We start from the raw sequence: 23,550 nt of genomic DNA on the forward strand, positions 1-23,550 counted from the left end.
GCTCTATGTTCCACACAGAGAAAGCTTTGGGCCAGCGAGCATGAAGCATCTTAGATTATCAAGCGTCTCAGCGGTTGATTTGACCGCTGAGACGCTGGGGTCAGTAAACACCAAAGATCACAATTCACAACCCTTCACTTGAGAAAAAGCCTTGGGAGAGGTTTGCAACCAGGATGTTGATGCATAGACCGTATAAGTGAAGCCAAAACATCTGGGTGGCCCCCTGGTGGCTTCATTGTTCTGATAAGTTTGGTTTTTATCAGTTTTTATCATATTTGATGCTATAAAAATGGGGTAAAACGTCACGATTGACAGCTGAGATTGACTCGCGATTGGTCAGGCTACTGCGCAGACTCTGGCTTCAAAATTACAAGATGGCGGCACCTGCATCCGGGATATTTTGGCTTCACTTTCGTACAGTGGGAGTAAGTGTCTGTGTTTGCAACGACACCAGCAGCTGGGACGTCCTGGATCTGAAGAGTGGACAGCGTTGCCATGGGAAACAAGCTCAAGCTCCAGTAACAAGCCTGTTTTTCCTATTGACAGGAACAGATCTGAGGACAAAAAAAAAAAAACTCAAAGCTGCCAGCTGTGTTGCTCTCTCTGGAATAATCTGCATAACCGTCGGATGTCAACATTAGCACTTGGCGTCCGATCATACCACTCAACTGTTAATCCAAATCTTGAGACAGCTTCACTACAGAACTCCAGGTCTTCCATAACTGGGTCTAATGCTTGCCAATGGACATATGAAAAACCAAGCAAGTCTCTGTGGTTAATGGTGCGTCCAGTAACTCTAGAGGAGACTCTAGAGGAGACTCTAGAGAAACGTAACACACTGGGCCTCACGTATGAACGGATTTGTTTTTAAGTGGCACGCACAAGCGACTTAAGAGAACTTGTTGAATTCATCAATTTAAGTTTGAAACAAATTTCATCAGGGTCCAGACTTGTCTTACTAGTCATGGAACAGATGCTCCGTCCCTCTCCACTGTAGGGTTGGGTATCGTTTGGATTTTTACGATTCCGATGCCGAACAGATACTTTTAAAACGATTCCGATTCCTAAACCGATTCTTGAAAAAGTAACATGTTTACTAGCGATCACGTGCAGTTGAATGGTTAATAAGCTTTTGGTGAGCTCCAAGGGAAAATATGGCATTTTAAAAGTAGCCTACATTTACGGTAGCTAGCTAACGGTAGACTACAGAAAAGGGGATATTTTTACATCCGTTTCGGAGCGACAGAGGGAAAATATTTCAGTCAGGACACATTAAGTGGAACCAAAATGAGGAACCGAAATTTGCGTTCTAATCCGGTCCGATTCCTACCAGTGGCGTTGGAACCGGGTTTCTGTACCCAACCCTAGTCCACAGAGGGGGGGTGAACACAAATTTGAAGTAAGAGTCATAATGCTTCAACCTGAATGCATTTGGAGTTTAAAGACGACACCAAAATCAACTCAAATAAAAACACAATTAAAATATACCTGAAAATGAATATCCTGTTCACCATATTACAATTAAAAAAAAAAACATATTGGCATATTTCATCTCTCAATCAGGGTCTTTATACAGGTCCTGGTCTTTAAAAAAAAAACATTGTCAAACCATTCCCTCTTTACTTTTGTGACAACATGGCGCTGCTCTGATGGCACGTCTGTCGGCAGCGCTATTAAGACTTTTATTGTTTCGGGTCGTTTAACACAACTGCTGACACTGCTCAATTAGGCATGTTTTGGTCTGCTGATTTCCGACAGCAGGACTTGTGGAACAGGCAGACTTCGATGGCAATTTTACGGCCGCCGATTACATTAATGATCCCATCTCACAAAATCACATCTCAGGTGACATTCATCCCGTTAAAAAACAGCGATTTTACAACACGTTTATGTTTAGTGAATATGACTTGGAACACAAAACCTTACAGGAAAAAAAAAAAAAAAAGCCAAGAAAACATTATTGCATGAGGCCCAATGAGTAGCTTTGTGGTGAAGTGACTGATGAGACTTCAGTCAAAATCAACTGGTACAACGTGAAATGTTAGAACATCAGCTTATATTGAAAACATTTCTAAGACATTTTCAAAGAACTTGACCTGTTTGGTCCAGCATATCCTCGCCGCTCTCGACTAGGGCTGGGTATCGCTTGAATTTGTCCCCGACGTGATACCGGGGGTTTTTCATTACTCTGAGAAATACAAACATGGTTTTCAACGCAACTGTTTTTTCTTTTTCTTCCGAGATTTGACAAAAGAAGCCATATTTTTTTGAAGTGTTGAATGTTGTCTGAACACAAGCACACGTTCTATAATCGTGGCTTAATTAAATGTCTAAAACTAACAAAACTTTGGTTGGAATATGAATGGGAACAAATCACAGATCACAGTAAACAAGATCACAGATCTAACCAGATTATTTATGCTAACTTTTGGTACTCTGTACTAAAGATACCAAAACAGCATTGATGAGGAGTACCCAGCCCTACCCCTCCACACGGGGGATTTCCTTTGATTGACTTCTGGAAAAAAATAAAAAATAAAAATGGGGATTCACCTGTCTGTCACAGTCTCAAACACATCACCATTAAAGCAGTGTGGTGTTCGGGTGTAATGGGAGTGTGAGACTACATTTACATCGCTGCGTTTTTGTTTTTTTAAGCAGAGTTTTGAGCCAATAGCGATTTCCTTGCACACACGTTTTTTTAGCTCCAGTAGAAGAACTAATCTCTGTTTAAACTAACACGCCCAAAACCGCATATCTCATCAACATTCTGGTACACTGGGCATGCGCGTGCGCCGCCAGGGTGAACAGGACGCAGCGTGTAGACTCCACCCGTTGCTGGCAGCTGCCATGGTTAACGTTGGTAGCTTAGTCTCAGAGAACCAAAGATGTCATGACTGATAAGACCCTATCAGGCGGCGAAATGTTGGCGTCGGTGTTGCCAAAGGACTCCGTTTGCGGCCGTTGAGATTGCAACACAACCCCCGATTTCAAACCAAAACGGAGTCAGACGTTTTTTTTTTTTTTTTTAAATGTCTCTGGTTTAGGGGCTCTGAAACGTCAGAGCAGTGTGAATGCGAGGTCTAAACGTAGCAAAACATATTCATTTTTAAAAGACGTAGCAATGTAAATGTAGCCTGAGTCATTGTCTGGAATGTAGAAAAATAAAAAAAATAGGATTAACGATTATAAAACAACACGGTCAGCCTGCCGGCAGCTGAAGCCTTCAAATGTTCAGAGATTGAGAATCATAAGTTAAACATAAAACACCATCAGCCTCGGCTCTGGGATTAAAGGAACACGTTACGTTTTGAGAGATCATACTATTTGGCATTGTACCGATTTTAACAAAAAAATAAAAAAATAAATAAAAAGAACTGAAATCAATCATTTTCTAGAGGTTCCTTTGCTAAGCTTTGGTGTCATTCATGTCAGAAACAAATACATTCGTGGAGTGGGGGGGCGGGGGGGGGGGGTTTCAACTGGTGCATTCGTACAAATGAGGGCTGAGAACAACAAGACGGAGCTGAAGTCCAGAGGCTTTCGTGTTGCTTGTGAATCGGAAGGCTAAAGGTGCAAATGCGCTCACATGTCCTGAGTTCAAAGCTCCTGCCACTGTGGAACATGCTGTTTTTAAACACAGGAATGGCTTTATAATAATCTTTGTTAAAAGTAAACGGTCAACATGAAAACAAAATAAAAGCCCTGAACAAAAGCACTGCATTTAAGATCACAAAACTAAACTGGGCTTTTTCTTGAATGATTGTGTCTGCTGCATGGACATTTCAGAAAACTGAAAGTAGTGAAAGCAACGGCGTCATTTCAAAGCTTGTGTAGAAATGTTAACCGATTAAAAAGATATACCCATATATGCCCATGTGGGTGTGTAAAAGAGAGACAAACCCTGAGTGTGCAGAAGAAAAAGGCAAAGTAGAAAACTCAGCTGCTTATTTTACTGCCAAACGCAAGACAAACTGAAATCAGACAGCTGCAGAGACCTTCATTTTTACTTAAGGATTTTCATTTTCACTGTATATGCATATCGGTTACAAATATCGCCTATCGGTTTCATTAACTATTAATAATCTTTATCGGCCTTGAAAAAACAGTATTGGTCGATCCCTAGCTTACACCTCTCTGCATTGTGCTCACCATAGTACAACATTTATTTCAATAAAAAAAAAGTTATTGGAAAAGCTCTCCAAGCTTACAAGCTTGGGTTAGGGTAAGCAAATATCGGGCACGAAAGTTTACACAAGTTGAACTTCACTAACCAGGTCAATTCCATTCTAATGAATTGGAATCGCAAAATCGTCTGTTTGAACTAGGGCACCCATGATGTGTTGGGGTGGGGAGGAACTAGGAAGTGTGATTATTCCTACTGTAAAACTATCATATAGGAAATTCAAGCAGTGCAAGACGTGCTGCCTCAGCCAACCAGCATCCTGTCAGCCAAACTAAGTTACCACTGAGCAGATAGGTACCACTTAAAACCTCTCTATTGCTTGTTTTGTATTTTTGCAATTAAGAAGTAACTTATAGACCTATCAAATATTGCCTCTTCTCTATTCTATGAGACATTATATTATATTATATATATATATGTAAACGGTCAATATGAAATATATATATATATTACTAATGGCTTACAATGTTTGAAATCGTGTTAAATGTCATATATTTGTCAAACATCGCATACATGTAACAATAAGAAAGAATGACGTTAAATAAATGTAAGCACACAGTAAGAGACTACAGTGGTCACTACAAAAAAATAGGTTATTTCTCAAATGAACTGACATTGAAGATTGAAAACCTTCACAATAGAGAGAGTTCAGTTCACTCAGCTCTGACGGATCTAAATCAAACTTGGCAAAATAAGCCTGTCCAATACAAAATCCTTGGAAATAAAAGTATAGTTAACAAATTATTTGTTCTTTTAACTGACATGTTTAAATGGCTAAACTGGAAACAGCTCTGCTATCCTTGCTAGCTAGAGCGCTGACTGAGTTGAAAATAGTGCATAATGTCATGTTGGAGAGACCCAAATGAAACGGGCTCCAGTGTTTCAACATCGCATATCTCAGTCCTCAAATGTCCGTTCTACAGTATATCTTAGCAAGCTCCAGAAAGCGTCACTAAAAGAAGATGATGAAAACTAAAACTCTACTAGAACTAAAATGCCATGCAGCTTCCTCAAGTCTGAGCGACAGAGACTGCTTTCACAATGACAAAGAAAAGGAGAAAGAAAATGTGTTTGGCATTAAAGTGCACATAATCATTGAGGGACTTATTGCTCACTGGCACGTGACTTCAAATCAGAGCTTCCTGAAGTACTTTAGAAGTCAGTCACTCTGATCCACTCCAAATAGCATCCACAAGCTATTCGCAAACTCCATGAAAAAGGAAGAAGCAGAATGGTTTGTGTTAAATGGCTGATTAATAAAAAACAAGAGAAGAAGAACATAAAACCTTAACAGAACCTCCTCAACTTAACCACATTCTAGTTTGTTTAAGACAACAACGTCAGCTGATGTAGGAAACAACTAGTGACACATTGCGTAAGTGTCCAACACTTTGGGAATGTAAAGAAAAAAAGAGCAACAAAATAGATATGTTCGCTCTTTAAGAAACATTTAGAAAAACATTTTCTCCAGTGTAATCACAACTACCTGTCTTATTAAACAATAGAATATGGTTTTAATTTGTAGCTCTCATGTTTAGGTAGCAAAGGTTGACACTAGGGCCCCAGTGTGGCCACAAGACATAATGGGCCCTATTTTAACAATCTAAGCGCACGGCGTGAAGCTGAAGGTGCATTTAGGGTGTGTACGAATCCACTTTTGCTAGTTTAATGGTTGAAAAAAGGGTCCGTGCGCCGGGCGCATGGTTCAGAAGGGTTGTACTTACTTAGTGTCTTAATTAATCATAGGGTGATTTAAAAGCCTGGCGCGTTTGGACCTTGGCACATTGCTATTATGATGGCAGATTTGCTGAGCAGGAAGGAGAGATTTTCAGGAGAAGAAACTGATCTGCCTCATGCGTGAAGTGAAAGCGCGCGAGCAGATCATATATGGCACGAGCACTATGCCACCAAAACTCCACGAGGTGAAGCAGGCGTTAAAATAACCATGAAATGCTGCGTTATTGACTTTAGAACAGGTTTTTGTGGGTCAATGACGTCATCACTTTCCGCTGCCTGGAGATAGCAATACGCCAATGAACACACCTGAACACACCTCCCTGTAAGACCAGCACACCCGTGGGCGCACAGATGGGCGCAGGTGCATTTGCTATTTAAACGACGGGGCACTGGACGGGAAATTGACACCCGCATCAGTCTTACTCTTACACTAGCAAAGACACTTGCGTCGGGCTTTGCGCTCTGAAATGAGTTTGCCAATACGCAGATGACGTGATGGTAATTCTGTGTAACCTATTACTGACCGAGACTTTGTCAAACTTTGGAGACAAAACCACACCAAAACCCCAGCAAGCCCCTTAACGTCCAGCCGTTAAAGATGGTTACTGTAATTTCTCAAACAAAATCAAATAATGTGTGAACAAAAAAAGGCTGGGGAAAAAAACAACAATGGCTCTACATGGTAAAGTAAGCATAATGCACATTTATACAGAACTAATTCCCCTCTGCTGCTCCAAACGATGTCAAGCTGCCATCAATGACACGCAACACTTTCTGTAGATGTTTTAACATTAAAAGCCCATCAATAAGTGGAAGGCTGGATTACTTTCAATGTAATGTGTTATTCTGCAGGACGTTGAGTTTCATTGGTGGTAGAGTAACAGCAGTCAGCAAAAATGGAAAAGGACTGGAATTAATATTCAGGCAATTGGTGAATGAAAACATTATATACGTTAGAAAGGAGAAGCAGATCGGTGAGTGCGACATGATTGTTGGATCACTGATGGAATTGGTGCTGTGGAAATTTATCTAGACGACAGGTAAACAAGGAAGTTTTGAGTTAGCATTAATTGTGAAACGGGAATTTAGGAACAAAGGCCTGGATCTCTCTGCGACTGATGTAAGAAAGGCCGTAGCCGATATTTGTAAATTGACGGTAGACTCACAAAAAAGGGGTTGATTAATACAATTACACACTGTACATACAGATATATTGAAATATCTTTGTCTCGAGACAAGCATGTTATTTATTTCAACCAGCCTTGTCCGTTAAAGTGTTAAAACCAAACTGGAATGTTTATGGAACCTGAGTTACGCCAGCATGTATCTCCTCAGTGTAAAACACAGCCAATCAGATTCACTCCCGCATGGGTCCTTCACCACCAAACCAGCTGGAAGAGCCACTTCATTCAGATTCAAGTTTAACTACATCTATTTATCTTTTGATTGTGACAGGTTGAGCAGTATGTGATAGACAGGTGACCTCCCCCCTTTTCATCATCACGTTTCAATTAACCAGTTTTACTTTTTCATAAACCAAAAGTTCAATCAGTCTGGAATCCGGATTTCAGGGGACAAAATAAAAATTTCTAGGAACTCATTTCAACTCTTATTGTAAGTTTCCAAAAACGGATTGGCCTAGATGGGTTGACAGGTGGTATTTAGACATCTCTCCCACTCATACATACATAAATACGTTGGCATACATTCAGTAAAACCATTTCCAAATGGAAGATTTTTTTTTTTTTTCACGTGGGGTGACTGTTGGGAGTTACCGCAGGATGATTAAGGTGATCTTCATATTTCTCCAGAAACAAAAGTAAAGTTTCCAGCGCTGCTCGATGCAGTCTGAACTCAGCACTTTTTTTATTTTTATAAGGGAGTATTTGATATTTTCTGAATATTTTCACGCCACCTCCCACTTTGGTCCATCTCATATTTACAACCACGGTTATAAATAATCGCTAGTCTGTTTTTAGCGTGTTGTTGTTTCTTCCCAGGGTCTCAAAAAGATTAATGTTCAAGTGTCGTGTGAACACACAATAGGCATTCCACTCCATTTCACTTCTACAAAGTGCATGTTTCTGTGTGTGTTTCTAAAGCATGTAAGGTGCAGGTAGGCAGCTCTGTGATGATTTGAAGGGGCAAGCTGAAGAGTGAGGGAGTCAAGCCACTGACTGATTGGCGTTACCAAATGTTTGTCAGCATAGTCCGTTCGCCAAGCGGTCAGGAAGAAGGTTCACAAGTCCTAAAAAGTCGCTGAAAGAAGGACACACTTTTCAATCCTTTCTTTTCTCTTATTGGAAAAAAAATTTGAAGTCTAAATTACAAGTTGATGCGAGATCTTTTAAGGTGTGGTGTAGGCGGAGACTAATAGCTAAAAGGAGAGGGGAGAAAAAAAAAACAACCTTTTGGTCCTCAACATCAGTAGGCTTGAAGTCGGCTTCTCCCTGTGTGGGAGCGGCGTGGCACCGAGAGGGAGCGGGTACACTTCCTGTCAGGGCGATCAGCTTGCATTCCGTTTAGCTGCGTTGTTCATGCTAGGCTGAGGCTTTTAGGAAAGAGCCCAAGCAATGGCTGAGGAGTGGGTTTAGTTAAATAGTCCACCTCTGGGTGGCTGTGGATGACAGGGAGAGAAGTTTTTCACCCACTGCTTGGGTAAGGTAGAGTTTAAGTGATACGCCTACCCCTGTTATTATTGAAGGTAGGAGCAGGAGTTTGATGGCCATGTTGCTGGGTTGTTTCTTCAAGAGGTGAAAGCTCCTCCCTTGAAATAGTTCTGAACCCGTGCAGCGGCTCATGCATCGGAGAAAGGATTACGTAGGCATGAGTTTTAAACCCTTCCTTGGCTGAGAGTTCAACGCCCGACTCGCTGGGTGATTCCTCGATTAGGAGGTGGAGGTACCTCCTTTGAATAAATTCTGGACCCAGGCGAGGGGCGTGGCCTGATGTCAGGAGTCGTCATCGGTGTCCTCTATCAAAACCTTGGTGTCGCGGGTCTTGGACCTGAAACGAGAAAAAGAGTGTTTACAGTACTGACTTACGCTATGTAGCGTTACAGAACAGGTTAGCGTGCTAATGCTAATGAGACTCACTGTGAGGCCAGTCGCGGCCTGCGTAGACTCATGCTGTAGCTCCTCTTCCAGCTCTTCTTGCCCTGCCGGTTCCTGACTCCGTCCTCCTGGTCCATCATCTGCTCCAGCAGCGTCTGGTCGTCAGCATTGAGCGGAGCCACACTGATGTCCCGGACGGCCCTGAACTCACCACAGTTATTCAGGTGTTCGTTCTCCAATCGAAAGAAGTTCCACACAAAACGTCTGTGAGGAAGAAACATCGACTGTCAGTGGCCAGTTTTACTCATATGCTGTACTTGCCTGACAAGTCAGACCCACATCAAGATGTTGGGTCTGGGAACTCAGGGCTGGGCTCAGGACAGGGCTCAATGCGAGGGGCGGGATAAACGGTTGTCTTTCATTCCCTCTGCATGCAATAGGATAGTGCTACAACCAACCAGAGCTACGAAGAAGGTAGCGAAGCTTGTTGATAGATTAAACTTTTGCTGTATCTGGTCGGCAAAACTCTGAACACATCTTCCTTTTTTAAGAATGATTTCAGTGCCTTCTTTGTTCTTTTCTCAAAGAAAAGCTGAACTCCAAGTCTTCCAGAAGACCGCTGTTCCCAGCAGCAGCAGCCATAAGCCCCGCCCACCGACTCTATACACGATGTAAATGGCCTGACTAGAGTTTGGTTTTTCCAGCTCACAAGTCAACGGAGAGTGCCTAGACCCCCCTGGCTGCAAATTAAATTTGCTGCCACTAGGGTGCGTCTAGATTTCTAGGCTAATGCTGTACTTCACATATTAAAGATTCTAACAATAGTGAATAACAATGGTCCACACCAACCTTCATCACAGACTTCATCAACAGTCATAGAAAAGATAAAGAAAGATTGTGTGTACCTAAAGACCTCCATTGGGGCCAGTACAGTCGCCAGTATGTCAGAGATGTTGTGCCACCCAGGGACTGTGCTGAGGGAGAGCGTTAAAGTCCATGAAAAACGCAACAGCACATCCTCCACTATGGCGCTGTAGTAATAGGCCTGGAGGGAGAGACGGAGAACACAACAGTTATGACAGTTTATATTCTCAGGGACTCCTTTTGAAAGGATCGAGCCACTGTATCAGCCATTCTCCCCCAACACAGGTTCCTCCCTGTGTGGAGAAATACCTTATGTGGGTAGACTATCTCCTCTCTCAGAAAGGTATTCTCTCCTGCATTGCGGTCAAACAGGCCCCAGTCCATCTTCAGATCCCAGATCAGCGTGTAACACGAGCTGACCACTAAACAGCCGATATACAAGTAGAGGAAGATCTGGGTGTCAGCGTGCTTTGCAGCTGAGGAGAGGGAGAGGGAGAGCATCAGATCAATAGGTTTAAAAATGGAAACGTGTTTTCTAATAACCCAGACAGCTGTATTTTTCCCTTACAGGAGAGAAGCAAAATACTGCATTTGCACGACCGTCCGAAAAATGTATTCCAAGCAGCCTTTAACTTCTACATACAAGTGATGAATTATTTAATCAAATCTTAACCTGCTGTTACTTTGGCTTCTGATACACAACAGGAACAGCCGCTCTCTACTAAATATACAATGGCCTGGAAAACTGGAAAATATCCTTTTTCTTTAAGGAAATAACCAGGGCTGTCCAGATGGATGCGTTAATAATGAGTTAATGCAAATTCCTTTTGAGGCCACTCGTTTTTTTAACGTGTGATTAATGCACGCAAGCACGTTTTGTGATTTCGCTCCTTAGTTTGGGAAATCGTGAAGCTTCAGCAGTAACGTTGTGGACAGTGTTGCCAACCTGCCGACTTTCTCGCTAGATTTGGCGACTTTTCAGACACTCTTAGTGACTTATAGATATATTTAAAATATATTTCTATTGTAATTCATTCCCATGCATTGTATGCAATTTTTCAGGGTGTGTATGACATGACCGATAAGTTATAATGACAACAGGGAAGCAATAAAAACAGTAAAAGAGGAGAAGATCAGAAAACAGGGAGACATTTTACCAAGTTATGGAAAAATATAAAAAGGTCCGTCTCTAATAAAGGTCAGTTTCCTATAAAAACCTGGTGCGATCTGTGCGTAGAATACAACAAAGATGTGTAGTGTATTTGAGTCTCCATTCTACCTTTATGTGTGCTGTACAGGGCAGCAAAGGTGACAACAAAGAAGGAAGTGGAGTATTTCCCAGCGTTAACCAGGTGAGGGAAGGCCCGTTTGGAGTCACGGTAACGTCGCAGACACTGGACGAATCGGAACCAAGCCGGAAGACACTGGATCACCGCACGGACCCCATAGGAGTAGGAATTACACACGTCACCTGCAGAGAGCAGCACGCAGAAACAGAGTGGTCACGACGAGGCGTGGGTCCATCGTCATTGGATCAGGGCCTTTACGGCCTTTAATTGTCCAGTCTCACCTTTGCTGCTGATGAGTCCATTGTGTTGTTTCCAGTCCAGTTCAAAACTGTAGAAACAGATCATGTACTCCAGATCCATCAGAACCACACCCAGAGAGTTCAACTGGTCCGCCAGCCAGAAGTCTGCAAAGCCAACCCGATGAAACGGAGCGGTCACCACTCGAAACTGTGAAAGAAATGGCCAGAGAGGACAGTGTCCGAGTTATTAGCAGTTTCGCTGCACAATCCTGACCTGAAGCGATCATTAATATGCTCTGACTAAGTGGACTACATCCATTTCTTTTTTGTGTTTTTGCTCTTTATTTCTGGTGTTGTGATAGACTGAACTGGCATCTGAACCGTTCTCAATAATGACCAAAATAGATTTCTTAAAACACATTTTTTAGTTCTGCACATTGGTAGTGCCTGAAGAACTGCTGTCACACTATTGAAACGTTAAAAAAAGTACAATGTCTTAAATTGTATTATATTTTTTGCACTCTTTTGTATAGTATCTATGTTTTTTTGTCTTATTTTATTTACCTTGTACATTATTTTTCTATCTTAGTCAGTGTGCTTTTCTTTGCCCTTAACTCTTTTTTACTTGACTCAAAGAGCCTGCACAAGAATTGTTGACTGTTTGGTGTACAAATGGCAAATAAAAAATCTTGAATCTTAAAATCCGGTGTGTGGCCGGCAGAGCAGCCCCCCTCCCCCACGGCGTTTCAGCACCAGGCTATGAGGAGTCAGAAATGATAATAATATGTAACACTGCAGATAATACAAATATATTTTACCAATTTTAAATCCTAGATCATCAGTTTTTTTTAAACAATTTAGGTTATTGCTATTTCTTGTTTGTGCAGTGATCTAAATAAAGAAAAAAACATGTATTTGCACCTTTATTATATATGCATATATTTATATGCTTAGTTTAATGCGGCTCCAAAAAGGAGCTGTACATTTTTTGGGTACACCTAAATTATTGTGCAGGGCGCACACTCTACTGGGGACCTCTAGGTCGCCCAGTACAGTGTGCGCCCCGTGTAGGCTGAGTCCTTTGAAGCGGCCCGGGATCGGGTCCGACCGGTGGCCCTTTGCTTTATGTCGTCCCTTTCTTGTCTATCCACTGGCACTATCTAATAAAGTGAAAAGCCAAAAAATAATCTTTAAATAATGTGCTGGCGCACCTAAATGAAAAAATGTAGGCGCACCAGTGCAACCTGTGGAAAAAGTAAGTCTGGAGCTCTATTTCTTATGGTTGAACTGCGTGCTGCTCAGCCAAAACACTCAACTTAGATGCAAAATAGAGCAACTTTTTTTCCTAGAAATGTCAAATAGTGGATCTTTGAAACAGTCAAACACTTCAAACATCTCTGTCAGCTACAATGAAGATAATTTACTGCATCAAATATACCGTGCGGTCGCACAAAAGGTGAACAGTGGTGACAGAAGCAAACAGGACGACTGTATGGTGTGTAACCGAGTGACGCTACCAAGAGTTTGAGCAGCCAGAAGCGGGACTTGTAGTAGCAGGTCTTGAAGGGGTTGATGAGGAAGAGGAGGAAGAGGCCGTAGAGAGCAAGAGGGTTAGCCTGCATTGGTACCAGGATGCTACTACTGAAGAGACAGCACAGCAGGCTGACGCACCACAGCACCCCCAATAGACCTGCAATCTGCCCACACACACACACACACACACACACACACACACACACACACACACACACACACACACACACACACACACACACACACACACACACACACACACACACACACACACACACACACACACACACACACACACACACACACACACACACACACACACACAAATTCAGTCACAATATCCATCAGCATGGAGAAATGTCTGAAATCCATAAAGACAAATGAATATCCAGCATATTGACTCATGTATAGAACAACGGATTGATTGACATGCTCCTGGTTACAAAGTTATTATTTTCCATCTCATTTTGTTAGACAGAATGTTTGCATGTGTGTGCTTATACCTCAAACAGATGTTGATGTGACAAGTTGTTTCTGGGGTTGAGTTCAAATATGAGTACGTGGTTAACCCCCGCCTGCCTCCAGCCGTACGTGTTGATGCCTGGAAGAGAGAAAAACAGGACTGACATCGACTTCACGTTGTTTGCGCTCTTACTTCGAACGGGAAAACCATTCAAACTTAGTTGGTAGGGAAACATGCACGTGTGTGTACGTGCAATATAAATTGGTAACTGAAACTGTAATTTACCTAACATTTCCATTGCCGATAGCATATGTTTTTTATGCATTATTGGGGTACAACAAGGCTCGTTTTCCTTTCTCCCTTCCATGTCCTGAACTGAATGTACGGAAACCGTACCGTGTGTGTGTGTGTGTGTTTGCGTACCTAACAGGAAGAGAAATTCTATTAACAGGAAGCCTCCTCTGTAGATCCTGACCATAGGCCAAACATCAACTTCTTCTGTCACCACAGCTCCTAGTGACAGGTAGAGGGAAAATGGAAAATGATAGAAGTGCAAAACCAGAGAAGGAGAGTGAGAACACTTACACAAGATCATTCAGTAACAACTTAACATGAAACAACATGATTTTGCCCAGTCTTGTATTGCTACTTTTTTTTTTTTTTTTTTAAATTGGCCGCTGAATATTGATAATGATTGTGCTGTTGCCAACTGGAGAGGATAGTTTGACTTTTATTTATTTGCTCAAATCAAACAAATGGAAAGTAATAGGCAGAGAGAGAGAAAGAAAAAGCTTACTTATTCCTTCATTCTTCTTAAGGATTATAAAACAGTATCCACAATGCAAAAGACATACATAGGTTATGACCCTGAAACTACAGAGTGTTCTGTTGTGATTGATGCAAGCCCAAATGTGGCAAGTGCTGTATATTTTCTGGCCTGGACACCGTGACAGTTATTTTTTCCAGGAAGTAAAATTGAATCACTAGAGGACTCACAGTGTCATACCTTCAAATCTTAAAATATTCTATCCTCTTACATATAGAATTTATGTAACAATAGTTGAATTGCATGAATTGTATGTATACGTGTGTATGTACTGTATGTGTTACCTGTAATGACCACAGTGACTATTAAGACGAGGAATACTCCACAGTAAAGGCCGACTCTAAAGGTGGTCCAAGCAGGAGCAGGCTGTAGGCAGACAGACAGACACAGTCAACCCCTCAGAGCATGACAATATTTATATATATTTTTTTGGGGCATTTTTAGGCCTTTGTTTTCACAGGACAGATGAAGACATGCAGGTCGGTGCTAACCCGGCCACAATCACAAGACAAGTTAAATAGGGCATCTTGGTCATGCACTTTGTTGACATCTGTTACCAAAGGAAACTTTCTGTGGGTGAAAGTTTGATTTTGTGCAATAAAAGGACAACAGGAGCATATGTGCGTGCGTGTATTAAAGATAGACTGATTATCTGGCCGTTATTTTTTTTGGCAGTTTGCAGATGATCTGTATCTGCGTTTTATTTGACTGATAACCAATATAGTTAATGAGTTAAAAAGTGTTCTGCTTTAGCTCGGCTACAGCTCTGTGTCTGTCCCTTTTCTTCGGTTTCACTCACCACTGAGTCTGACTTCATGTGCCACCCACAACACTATCTGATTATCTGTTACTGGGTAATATGTTGAAAGTTTGTCATTTATTAAAAAACAATGTTTTTTGTTGGAGTTTGTAACATTCCAAAATCTTAATTTTGACTAAAAGATCATCATTTTCACTGTATATGCATATTGGTTCCAAATATTGGTTGTACTAATAATCGGTATCGTCCTTGAAATACCTGTATCGGTCGATCCCTAGTGTGTGTGTGTGTGTGTGTGTGTGTGTGTGTGTGTGTGTGTGTGTGTGTGTGTGTGTGTGTGTGTGTCTAACCTGTGCAGCTCCCAGGGGAGGAACCCTCAGCCTCTTCATGGCCCTCTGCCTGTCGCCACCTTCCAGCTCCGTTGTGACCAACGCCTGAAATACACAGAGAGAGAATTTGTGGGGTTTGCTCTCTTCCCAACTGATATTATATTGATAATGTTCACAATAATAATGACTTTATTTATAGACCGCCTTTAAAAAACAATTTTCAAAGTGCTTTGACAGACAAAGCAAGGAAAAAAGCCGGATTTCCAGAGGTCAATATAACAACAGAGAGCTAAATGGTGAGGCCAAACAATAGGAAGACAACATTTGGAGAAATAAAAACAAGAATGAAGAGCAGTAAAAATAAAAAAAGATTAAAAGAGAGTTCAATCTGAAAACGGTGAGGAGCGGTTTTCAGGATTAACAAAATGTATGCGGTACGTCTTCTCTCGTTTGGTTGGTATTAGGGATGCACAATACATTGTTTTCTTTTTTTTATCGTCTTGAAATATCAGCTGGCCCAATAAACACATCGTGAAAGGCTGCGACACTCAGGGCCCTATTTTAACGATCTGAGAGCACACTTCCGGGCGCTGCGCACGCGGCGACCAGCAGAAGGAAAAACTTGGCGTCCTTTGTGTTGTTTTATAGAGTCTCTGTGCATGTTTTATGTTTAAATAGTTTGTGTTTTCTCATGACAAAGTGTGCTTAACACGAACTATCCATTGGGTTAAATGGAGCTGTTCATTTTAATCGCTTGTTGGATTTTGTTTGACCTGAATCCTGCTTGCCATGGAACTACGGTGCCGGCCTCGAGGATTCAGTACACCAGGGAACAATTACTGGCTTGGAACTCACCGAGTCTACTTATTGGACAGTACCCGCTTTCTAAACTTCCAGGCGGCATACTTCGGAGGGAGAATTGTAATTCTGCACCGGGAGATGATGCTGGGAAAGTTAAAGAAAAAAAAAAAAAAAAAAAAAGTGGTGTTTGTCAGCGATTACGGAGTAAACAGCTGACCCGTATCGCTCTGCGCCGTCATTGATGCGTGGGAATGTACAGTCACTACGGAACAAACTCGACGAGTTGCAAGGAAATGTTCGTTTCCTGCAGGATTACAGAAACAGCTGTGCAATGGCATTCACAGAATCCTGGCTAACTGAGCAGGATCTGGATAATGGCTTGAGTGTTGATGGTTTCGGCATTCCATTCGCACAGACAGGAACGCGGACATCACAGGTAAATCCCGCGGTGGGGGTGTATGCCTTTATGTCAACAAACGCTATTGTACTTCAGTGACTGTTCGGGAGAACATTTGTACACCAATATTGAGTTATTGTCGGTATCCCTTCGTCCATTTTATTTGCCGGAGAATTTCCACAAATTTTTATAACTGTTGTGTACATTCACCCAAAAGCAAACAACGTCGCATGCGAACACTGTATCTGATGTTGTTCAAGGACTTCAAAACATTTCACCAGAGGCCGAATTTTATTTTGGGAGATTTTTTTTAATCATGTGTCATACTTAAAGACCCTGCCCAATTTTTACCAGTACATCACGTGCCCAACAACACAACATAAAAACGCTGGATCTCTGTTATGGGAATATAAAGGGGCATACAAGTCTGTAATTTTGTCAGCACTGGGATCTGCTGATCATAATTGGCGTACAGCTCCTTCCTATTTATAGACCATTATTCAAGAGAGAAAAACCTCAGACAAGAGAAGTTAAAATTTGGTCAGAAGACCGACTGTACCCGTTTGCAAGGGGTGCTTTGATTGTACAGACTGGGAGGTCTTCAAAGACTCTTGTGAACATATTGATGAACTGACTGATGTTGTATGTTCATACATAACCTTTTGTGAGAATATGATATGTGTGCCTACACGTACATTTAAGGTTTTCTCTAATACTAAACCATGGATGTCAAAATCAATCAAATAAAGTTTGCTGAACAAACAATTAGCCATAGGTGATAGAAAGAGGGATAGAGGAGTAACAGCGGAAAGAGGTTAGAACAGAGATCTTTAAAGCTAAACAAGCATATAAAGTTAAGTTAGAAAAAAACTTGGCAGATAATAACTTGGGTTCAGCTTGGTCGGGTATGAAGACAATTGCAGGAATACACCATAATGTAAATAAGAGCACGGTGTGTATTGACGGTTTTAGATCAAATGATGACTTTTCAAATGCTCTTAATATGTTTTATTCAAGGTTTGAGAGTTTTGATTTTAAAAATGAAGTAGAAGAACTAAGAAGCCTATGTAAGGATGATTCCCATATAGTCTTAGAACAGGCAGCGGTGGAGAAAATGTTTCTCACCACTAAGGTAAACAAGAGTCCTGGTCCAGACCATATATGTGGGAGAATTTTAAAGCACTGTGCAAAGCAACTAACCTTAATATTTTCTGATATTTTTAATTGGTCACTACGGGTACAAAAGGTACCTAACCTGTGGAAAAAGTCTATTATTATTCCTGTTCCTAAATGCAATAAGCCTAAAGTACTTAATGACCTGAGACCGGTTGCCCTCACTTCTTTAGTGATGAAATCATTTGAGAAATTAGTGAAATCTGAGCTTTTAAATAAGACTGGACAAGTCCTCGATCCTTTGCAATTCGCATATAGAGTGAATAGAAGTGTTGAGGATGCTTCACTTGTTGTTGATACCTTACTGACTAAGCATCTAGAGGGTAAAAATACTCACGCAGAATCTTGTTCATTGACTTTTGCGTCTGCTTTTAACACTATTCAACCCCACATATTAGCCAGAAGACTGCTAGAGTATTTTAAGTTGAACCACAATGTAGTGGGATGGTTACTAGACTTTTTAACTAATAGAACGCAGAGGGTAAAAGTAAATGGTAGCTTTTCTGATGTATTATGTTTATCCACAGGATCACCACAAGGCTGTGTTCTTTCACCCTTACTATACATTCTATACACCAACATGTGTCAAAGCTTACATGAAAACAGGATATTTATAAAGTTTGCTGACGATACAGTGTTGGTGAGCCTGCTACAGGGGGATGAGTCTGGCCATGGTCCAGTTGTAGAGGATTTTGTAACCTGGTGTGACGATTCCTATTTAAAGTTAAATATTACTAAAACTAAAGATATGATAATTGATTTTAGAACACGCCCTGTTGATCATGTCACTACGATTATTAAAGGGGAGGATGTGGATCAGGTAGAGAATTTTAAATATCTTGGTATTGTTATTGATTCAAAATTGTCATTCGAGCTGAATTGCGAAATGGTCTGTAAGAAAAGTGCACAGCGTTTGAGTTGCCTTAGGAAACTTGCAAAATTTCACGTTGAGAGGCGACATGTTGACATTATTTTATTCTGCTTTTATAGAATCTGTTCTGTCATTCTCCATTGGGGTGTGGTATGGAAGCCCGGTGTGGTGAAGAACAAAAACTCTTTAAACCAAATTGTAAGGTGGGAGTAGAATAATAGGAGTAAATCAAAATAATTTAGGAAGTATTTACACAAATCAGCTGTACGGAAAGCAAGTACTGTCTTGAGTGATCTGTCGCATCCCTTACCGAATTGATTTTAAGGTTACTTCCGTCTGGTTGCCGGTTTGCAGCCTCAAGATGGAAAAAACAAGACGGTACAGGAATACTTTTTTTTCCGGCGCGCAATTGAAGTTTTAAATAATATCAGTACGAGAGAAGATTTAGTTCTTTCATAATTAACATGGATAGAGAACACCTATGTGTTGCGGTGCAGTTTGTCATGATGAGTATTGATGATTATTAATTATTACTTGTAAATTTGTATGTGGATTAATTGTATGTTGTTATGTTTATTATGTGTGGACAACCAAATTCTTTTTACTGCATAACGAATTTACCCACGGGTATGAAATAAAACGACCTTGACCTTGACCTTGATCTAATCGCACGGGGTGAAGCGCCTGGCGCAGTTGCGTTAAGGGCGTGTCCAAATCCACTTTTGCTAGTTTAACGGTGGAAAAAAGGGTCCGTGTGCCGGGCGCCTGGTTCAAAAGGGTTGTACTTAGTGTCTTAATTAATCATAGGTGTGTTTTGGGCGTAACATGCAATCAACCAATCAGAGATCATCTCCCATTCCCTTTAAAAGCCAGGCACGTTTGGACCTTGGAGCATTGCTATTATGATGGTGGATTTTCACCGTAATATACTTTTGCATGTGTGTGTGCTGCTGCACTTCCCTATGTGTGTGTGTAACAAGCGTAGTGTGCTGGACGGGAAATTGACAACTGCGTCGGTCTTAAACTAGCAAAGGCACTTGCGTCGGGCTTTGCGCTGCGCCGGGTGAAGATAGGGCCCTCAGAGTTTGTTGTGTAAGTTGAAGTTCATTCTTTCTTTAGTGCTGCTATTTATATTCAATTCAATGTTCAATTTGTTCAATAAAAGAATGTTGGAAATGGTTATCTTTCATTTGTTATAAATTCAACAAGCAATGTGTTGTATATAAGCAGAATACTGAAAGCAGAACTGAGTTCACTTTAATATTGGTTTATTTATCGCAAGTAATATCGTTATCGCGATATTCAACAACATTATCGCATATTTCCCACATATCGTGCAGCCCCAGTTGCTATGTCAGAGGTGCTACTCAATCAGCGGTGACGTGTACAAATCCTGCCGTATTCAAAAGGCAGTGTGCCAACACACCAGGGTGTTCAACACACCAGCGCTTCCGTCGAAATAAACGCTTTGCTATGTTGTCTCAGGGCTGAACACGGCCCAAGTTAAATCACTGTCTCTGTCCTCTGCTCTCTGTTGGTGTCGTGGATGTATAAGAGCCGCAGGCCTGTGTCTGTTTGACTTTTACTTAAACGTTGACTTTAACTACAGCGATGCTAATACAACGTGTGTGAATTTCAGCACGTTTACATGAATATCTACACTTCGCTCCGAATCATTAAATCTCTTGGTAGTCCCGCGGACGTACAGGAAAATGAGAGGGGATCGCTCTTTTGCGGCCGTTGCTCCCAGGCTGTGGAATAGCTTCCATCCTTATATTAGGGAATGTTCCTCTCTTATAGAGTTTAAACGACATTTGAAAGCTTACTTTTTCACTCTGGCTTAACTCTGGTTAATGATGTGATAGGATTTTAGTAGTATTTACTAGTGGCAAGGTCCAGAATTTAAATGTCTTGAAGATTGTTTTATTTTATTTTTTGTACAGCACTGTGGTCAACTTTTGTTGTATTAATATGTGCTTTATAAATAAATTGAACATTGAACATTTAAAGTATGTGTGTGCACCTCGGTCTCAGAGATGAGCTGTGTGATTTTCTTGCATGTGTAAAATGGAGCCACTTCAACGTGGACCACCCTCCAGTCAGCCCCCCTCGACGTCTCCAAAATCTTATCATGCTTCTTCAGGATCTTCCTGAAACCTGTGAAGTTCAGGTTCTACAGAGACACAAAGACACAGAGAGAGAGAGAGAGAGAGAGAGAGAGAGAGAGAGAGTGAGTTAACCACTGCTCATGAAAGATGTGAAACTAGAAGTTACCTAAAAGTGACAAGGCTCTGCATGTGGTACAGCTGTGTTTAGCCAAGCAGACTGAATGTGCAGTACACCCCCTATCTGCACTGACTGAAATAATGATAATGTACTCTACATATAATAGTGGCTTATTCTACACATAATCAGGGTTCAAAATGAACTTTTTCATCCACCAGCCAAATGGCCAAATTCTACCAACCATTCAAAAGATTACCTAAGTTTTTTTGGGTTGGTAAGTGAAGCAAATCTACCAGCTCCTTCATTTAATCATTACCACACCCTCTTAAGGATTAATACAATCATTACTTAAAGCTTTAGCAACTAGGCATAAGACATGTATTACTTTTGTTACTATTTTTAGGGTGCATTTCTAACATCTTGCCAGGGACAACAAATCTATATAACTTTCATTTGCAGTTGTTGTTTGTTGTGAACGATCAGCATTGCAATAAATAATAAACTAATACAATCTTTATAGGGAGACTGGAAAATTGTCTGTTGGGTGAATTTGCTTCGCGTGTCTGCGGGCTGAGATGTAGTTTGAGCGTGTGAACAGCACCTGGTAGTTCTGCAGCAGTATGAGGCTGAGGTAGAACTCTGAGAAGGCCAGCTGCAGGTCCTTTATGTTTCGGTGTTTGCATCGCTCCTGCTGCGACAGGGCGAACACCGTCTTCCTCTTCCGCAGGCCCCGCCCGTTAGCCCAGCTCTCCCTCTGGGCGTCCAATGAGGACTGCAGCTCGTTCTGCAGCGTGGCGAATCGCCGCTGAGCCTCAGCCAGCTTTTCTGAATGGGGAGGAGGAGAACAAAAGAGATTTAAAGATAGAAAGCCTCTGCAGGATAATGAGCACAACAGAGCTGTATCTGAATGAGTGATTTCTAGCTCTTCTTAGGTATATGACTGTGTGTATGTGTGTGTGTGTGTGTGTGCAGAGTAGGAAGTCATTACCAGAGTAGAAGGTGTTGATCTTGGCCAGTTCTTTTTCACATGTCTGGAAGAACTTCTCCTCAAACTTGGCATAGTACCTCTTAACCGTATCCTCGTCTGTGACTGAAGGGAGATAAGAGTTGTCAGATTAGTGAGCCTTCCAGACCAGAGTGGAGACGCAGCACTAATTAGTAGGGGAATCAAAATCCATTCACGCATGTATCGTGATTTATTTATATTTTTTGGCGACGATTTCTAAAATCAATCATTTCCCCCAGAATCAATATTTTTTATTTCTTTATCAATGATTGACCTAAATATTTTCTGTTTATACCATACTGCCGACTACATCATATCTGTTTCCAGCAAAACAGAGCAAAGCAGAAAAAGCAGAAAATCCATGTTATGTACTTCTTTACAAATGAAATAAAATGTCAGACTGACTGACTGGCATGTGATGTGCATTCTTTTTAGAAAACAAGTCGTTTTTAGAAATGTCCCATGATATATTGTCTCCAGAAGTGTATTATTCAACTTTTGTTTTTGTTAAAGATGGAAAAGAAAATGGCAATAGTCAGTACTATTGAATCACAATTAATGAAAATGAATAAAAATCACAATACAAATCCAACCGGCGCCCATGTATGGTGAAAGAATCGAATCGGGACAAAAGCACATCGTCCCAGCCCTACTAATTAAACCACTTTATTGGACCTGAATGTAGATGGAAAATAAACAGGAAGGGCAGAAGGGGATGGTGAGGAGAGGACAGCAAAGGCAAAACAAGGACCAGTGGGGATGGAGGATCCGAGGGTGAGAATGTAAATCTCCATCAGGTCTTTTTGCAGCAAACCCCCGTACTGTCCTGCTCTGGCCAGCAGGTGGAGCAGTGAGACAGCAGCAGGGCATCCAGATCTGACAACAGTTTCCAAAAATCTGGATTCTCTTGTTGTTTTTCTGTGAACACTTTTATTTTTTAACCCTTAAACACTTTTGACTTATATAATGCATATGAATTACAACTTTAATGCCGTTCGCATACTCCCTTTTCATAAATAACTGTATCCAACACTAATACAATGTAGGTGTCTCCTTGACCAAGGCAACATAAATACAGTGTGGAGATGGTGATACATGAAAATGTCATCTTCATTCTATTTTGAAAATATGGTTCTGTGTTTAAGGAAGGCAGAGTGTTTTTTTCGGACACTTTAGAGTAGTCTTTAAACTGTGTAACAACAACGATCGTGTACGTTTATTGCATGTCACACTGTGCACGGTCTAATAAAATCTATGGCAAACTATGACAGACTGTATGGCAGTTTGAAATGGTCATCAGATTGCGCGATAAATGCGTGGTGAATTGTATTGCTACAATGTTGCTACATCAGCTGATGATTCTCTCACACACATCGTATGGCTTAACCACATGGTCCCCAGCTCACCTGACATCAATTAAGACCAGTGTCTTTATAACAGAGCCTTGACAGTCCTGGACAAGAAGAGAATAAAAGGTACCGCCACTGCCAAATTATAAGCAAACATAAGATTTTAAGTTTTGCTAATTTTATCTCCCTGCATTTTGTTAAATTGGTCTTCAAATGCCTAAATAACGCTGCTCCCCCACCCCTTTGCAAAACAATAACAAGACAGCAAAGTGGTACCAGATCCACCACCCGAGCAGCGTTATAAGGCAATTGTAGCATCCCTTTCATCATTTGCCCAAACTGCCTTTTCAGTAAAAGGGGGAAAATTATTGAACTCTCTGCCTTCCACTTGAAATGTATCCCAACATTAGCCACCTTAAAAAAACAAAAACTAATTGTGGCTAATTCA

At 41.2% G+C, this 23,550-nt stretch overlaps 1 protein-coding gene across 1 annotated transcript in view; it reads right to left on the reverse strand.

The window, feature by feature from the left end:
- Positions 1–7,132: 7,132 nt before the first annotated feature.
- Positions 7,133–23,550, reverse strand: part of LOC120568123 (xenotropic and polytropic retrovirus receptor 1 homolog) — a 50,958-nt gene continuing 34,540 nt past the window's right edge. The window contains exons 3-16 of the mRNA XM_039815391.1: positions 21,736–21,837; positions 21,349–21,572; positions 20,545–20,694; positions 15,301–15,384; positions 14,475–14,556; positions 13,788–13,877; positions 13,405–13,502; positions 12,886–13,065; positions 11,411–11,576; positions 11,120–11,311; positions 10,150–10,316; positions 9,882–10,021; positions 9,019–9,240; positions 7,133–8,929 (exon numbers count right to left, since the gene is read on the reverse strand). Of these exons, the coding sequence (XP_039671325.1) occupies positions 8,875–8,929; positions 9,019–9,240; positions 9,882–10,021; positions 10,150–10,316; positions 11,120–11,311; positions 11,411–11,576; positions 12,886–13,065; positions 13,405–13,502; positions 13,788–13,877; positions 14,475–14,556; positions 15,301–15,384; positions 20,545–20,694; positions 21,349–21,572; positions 21,736–21,837 (1,952 nt within the window). The 3' untranslated portion in view covers positions 7,133–8,874. The remainder of the gene's footprint in view (positions 8,930–9,018; positions 9,241–9,881; positions 10,022–10,149; positions 10,317–11,119; positions 11,312–11,410; positions 11,577–12,885; positions 13,066–13,404; positions 13,503–13,787; positions 13,878–14,474; positions 14,557–15,300; positions 15,385–20,544; positions 20,695–21,348; positions 21,573–21,735; positions 21,838–23,550) is intronic.

Source organism: Perca fluviatilis, chromosome 11 (genome assembly GCF_010015445.1).
Source record: "Perca fluviatilis chromosome 11, GENO_Pfluv_1.0, whole genome shotgun sequence".
In the NCBI taxonomy this organism is placed as follows: domain Eukaryota; kingdom Metazoa; phylum Chordata; class Actinopteri; order Perciformes; family Percidae; genus Perca; species Perca fluviatilis.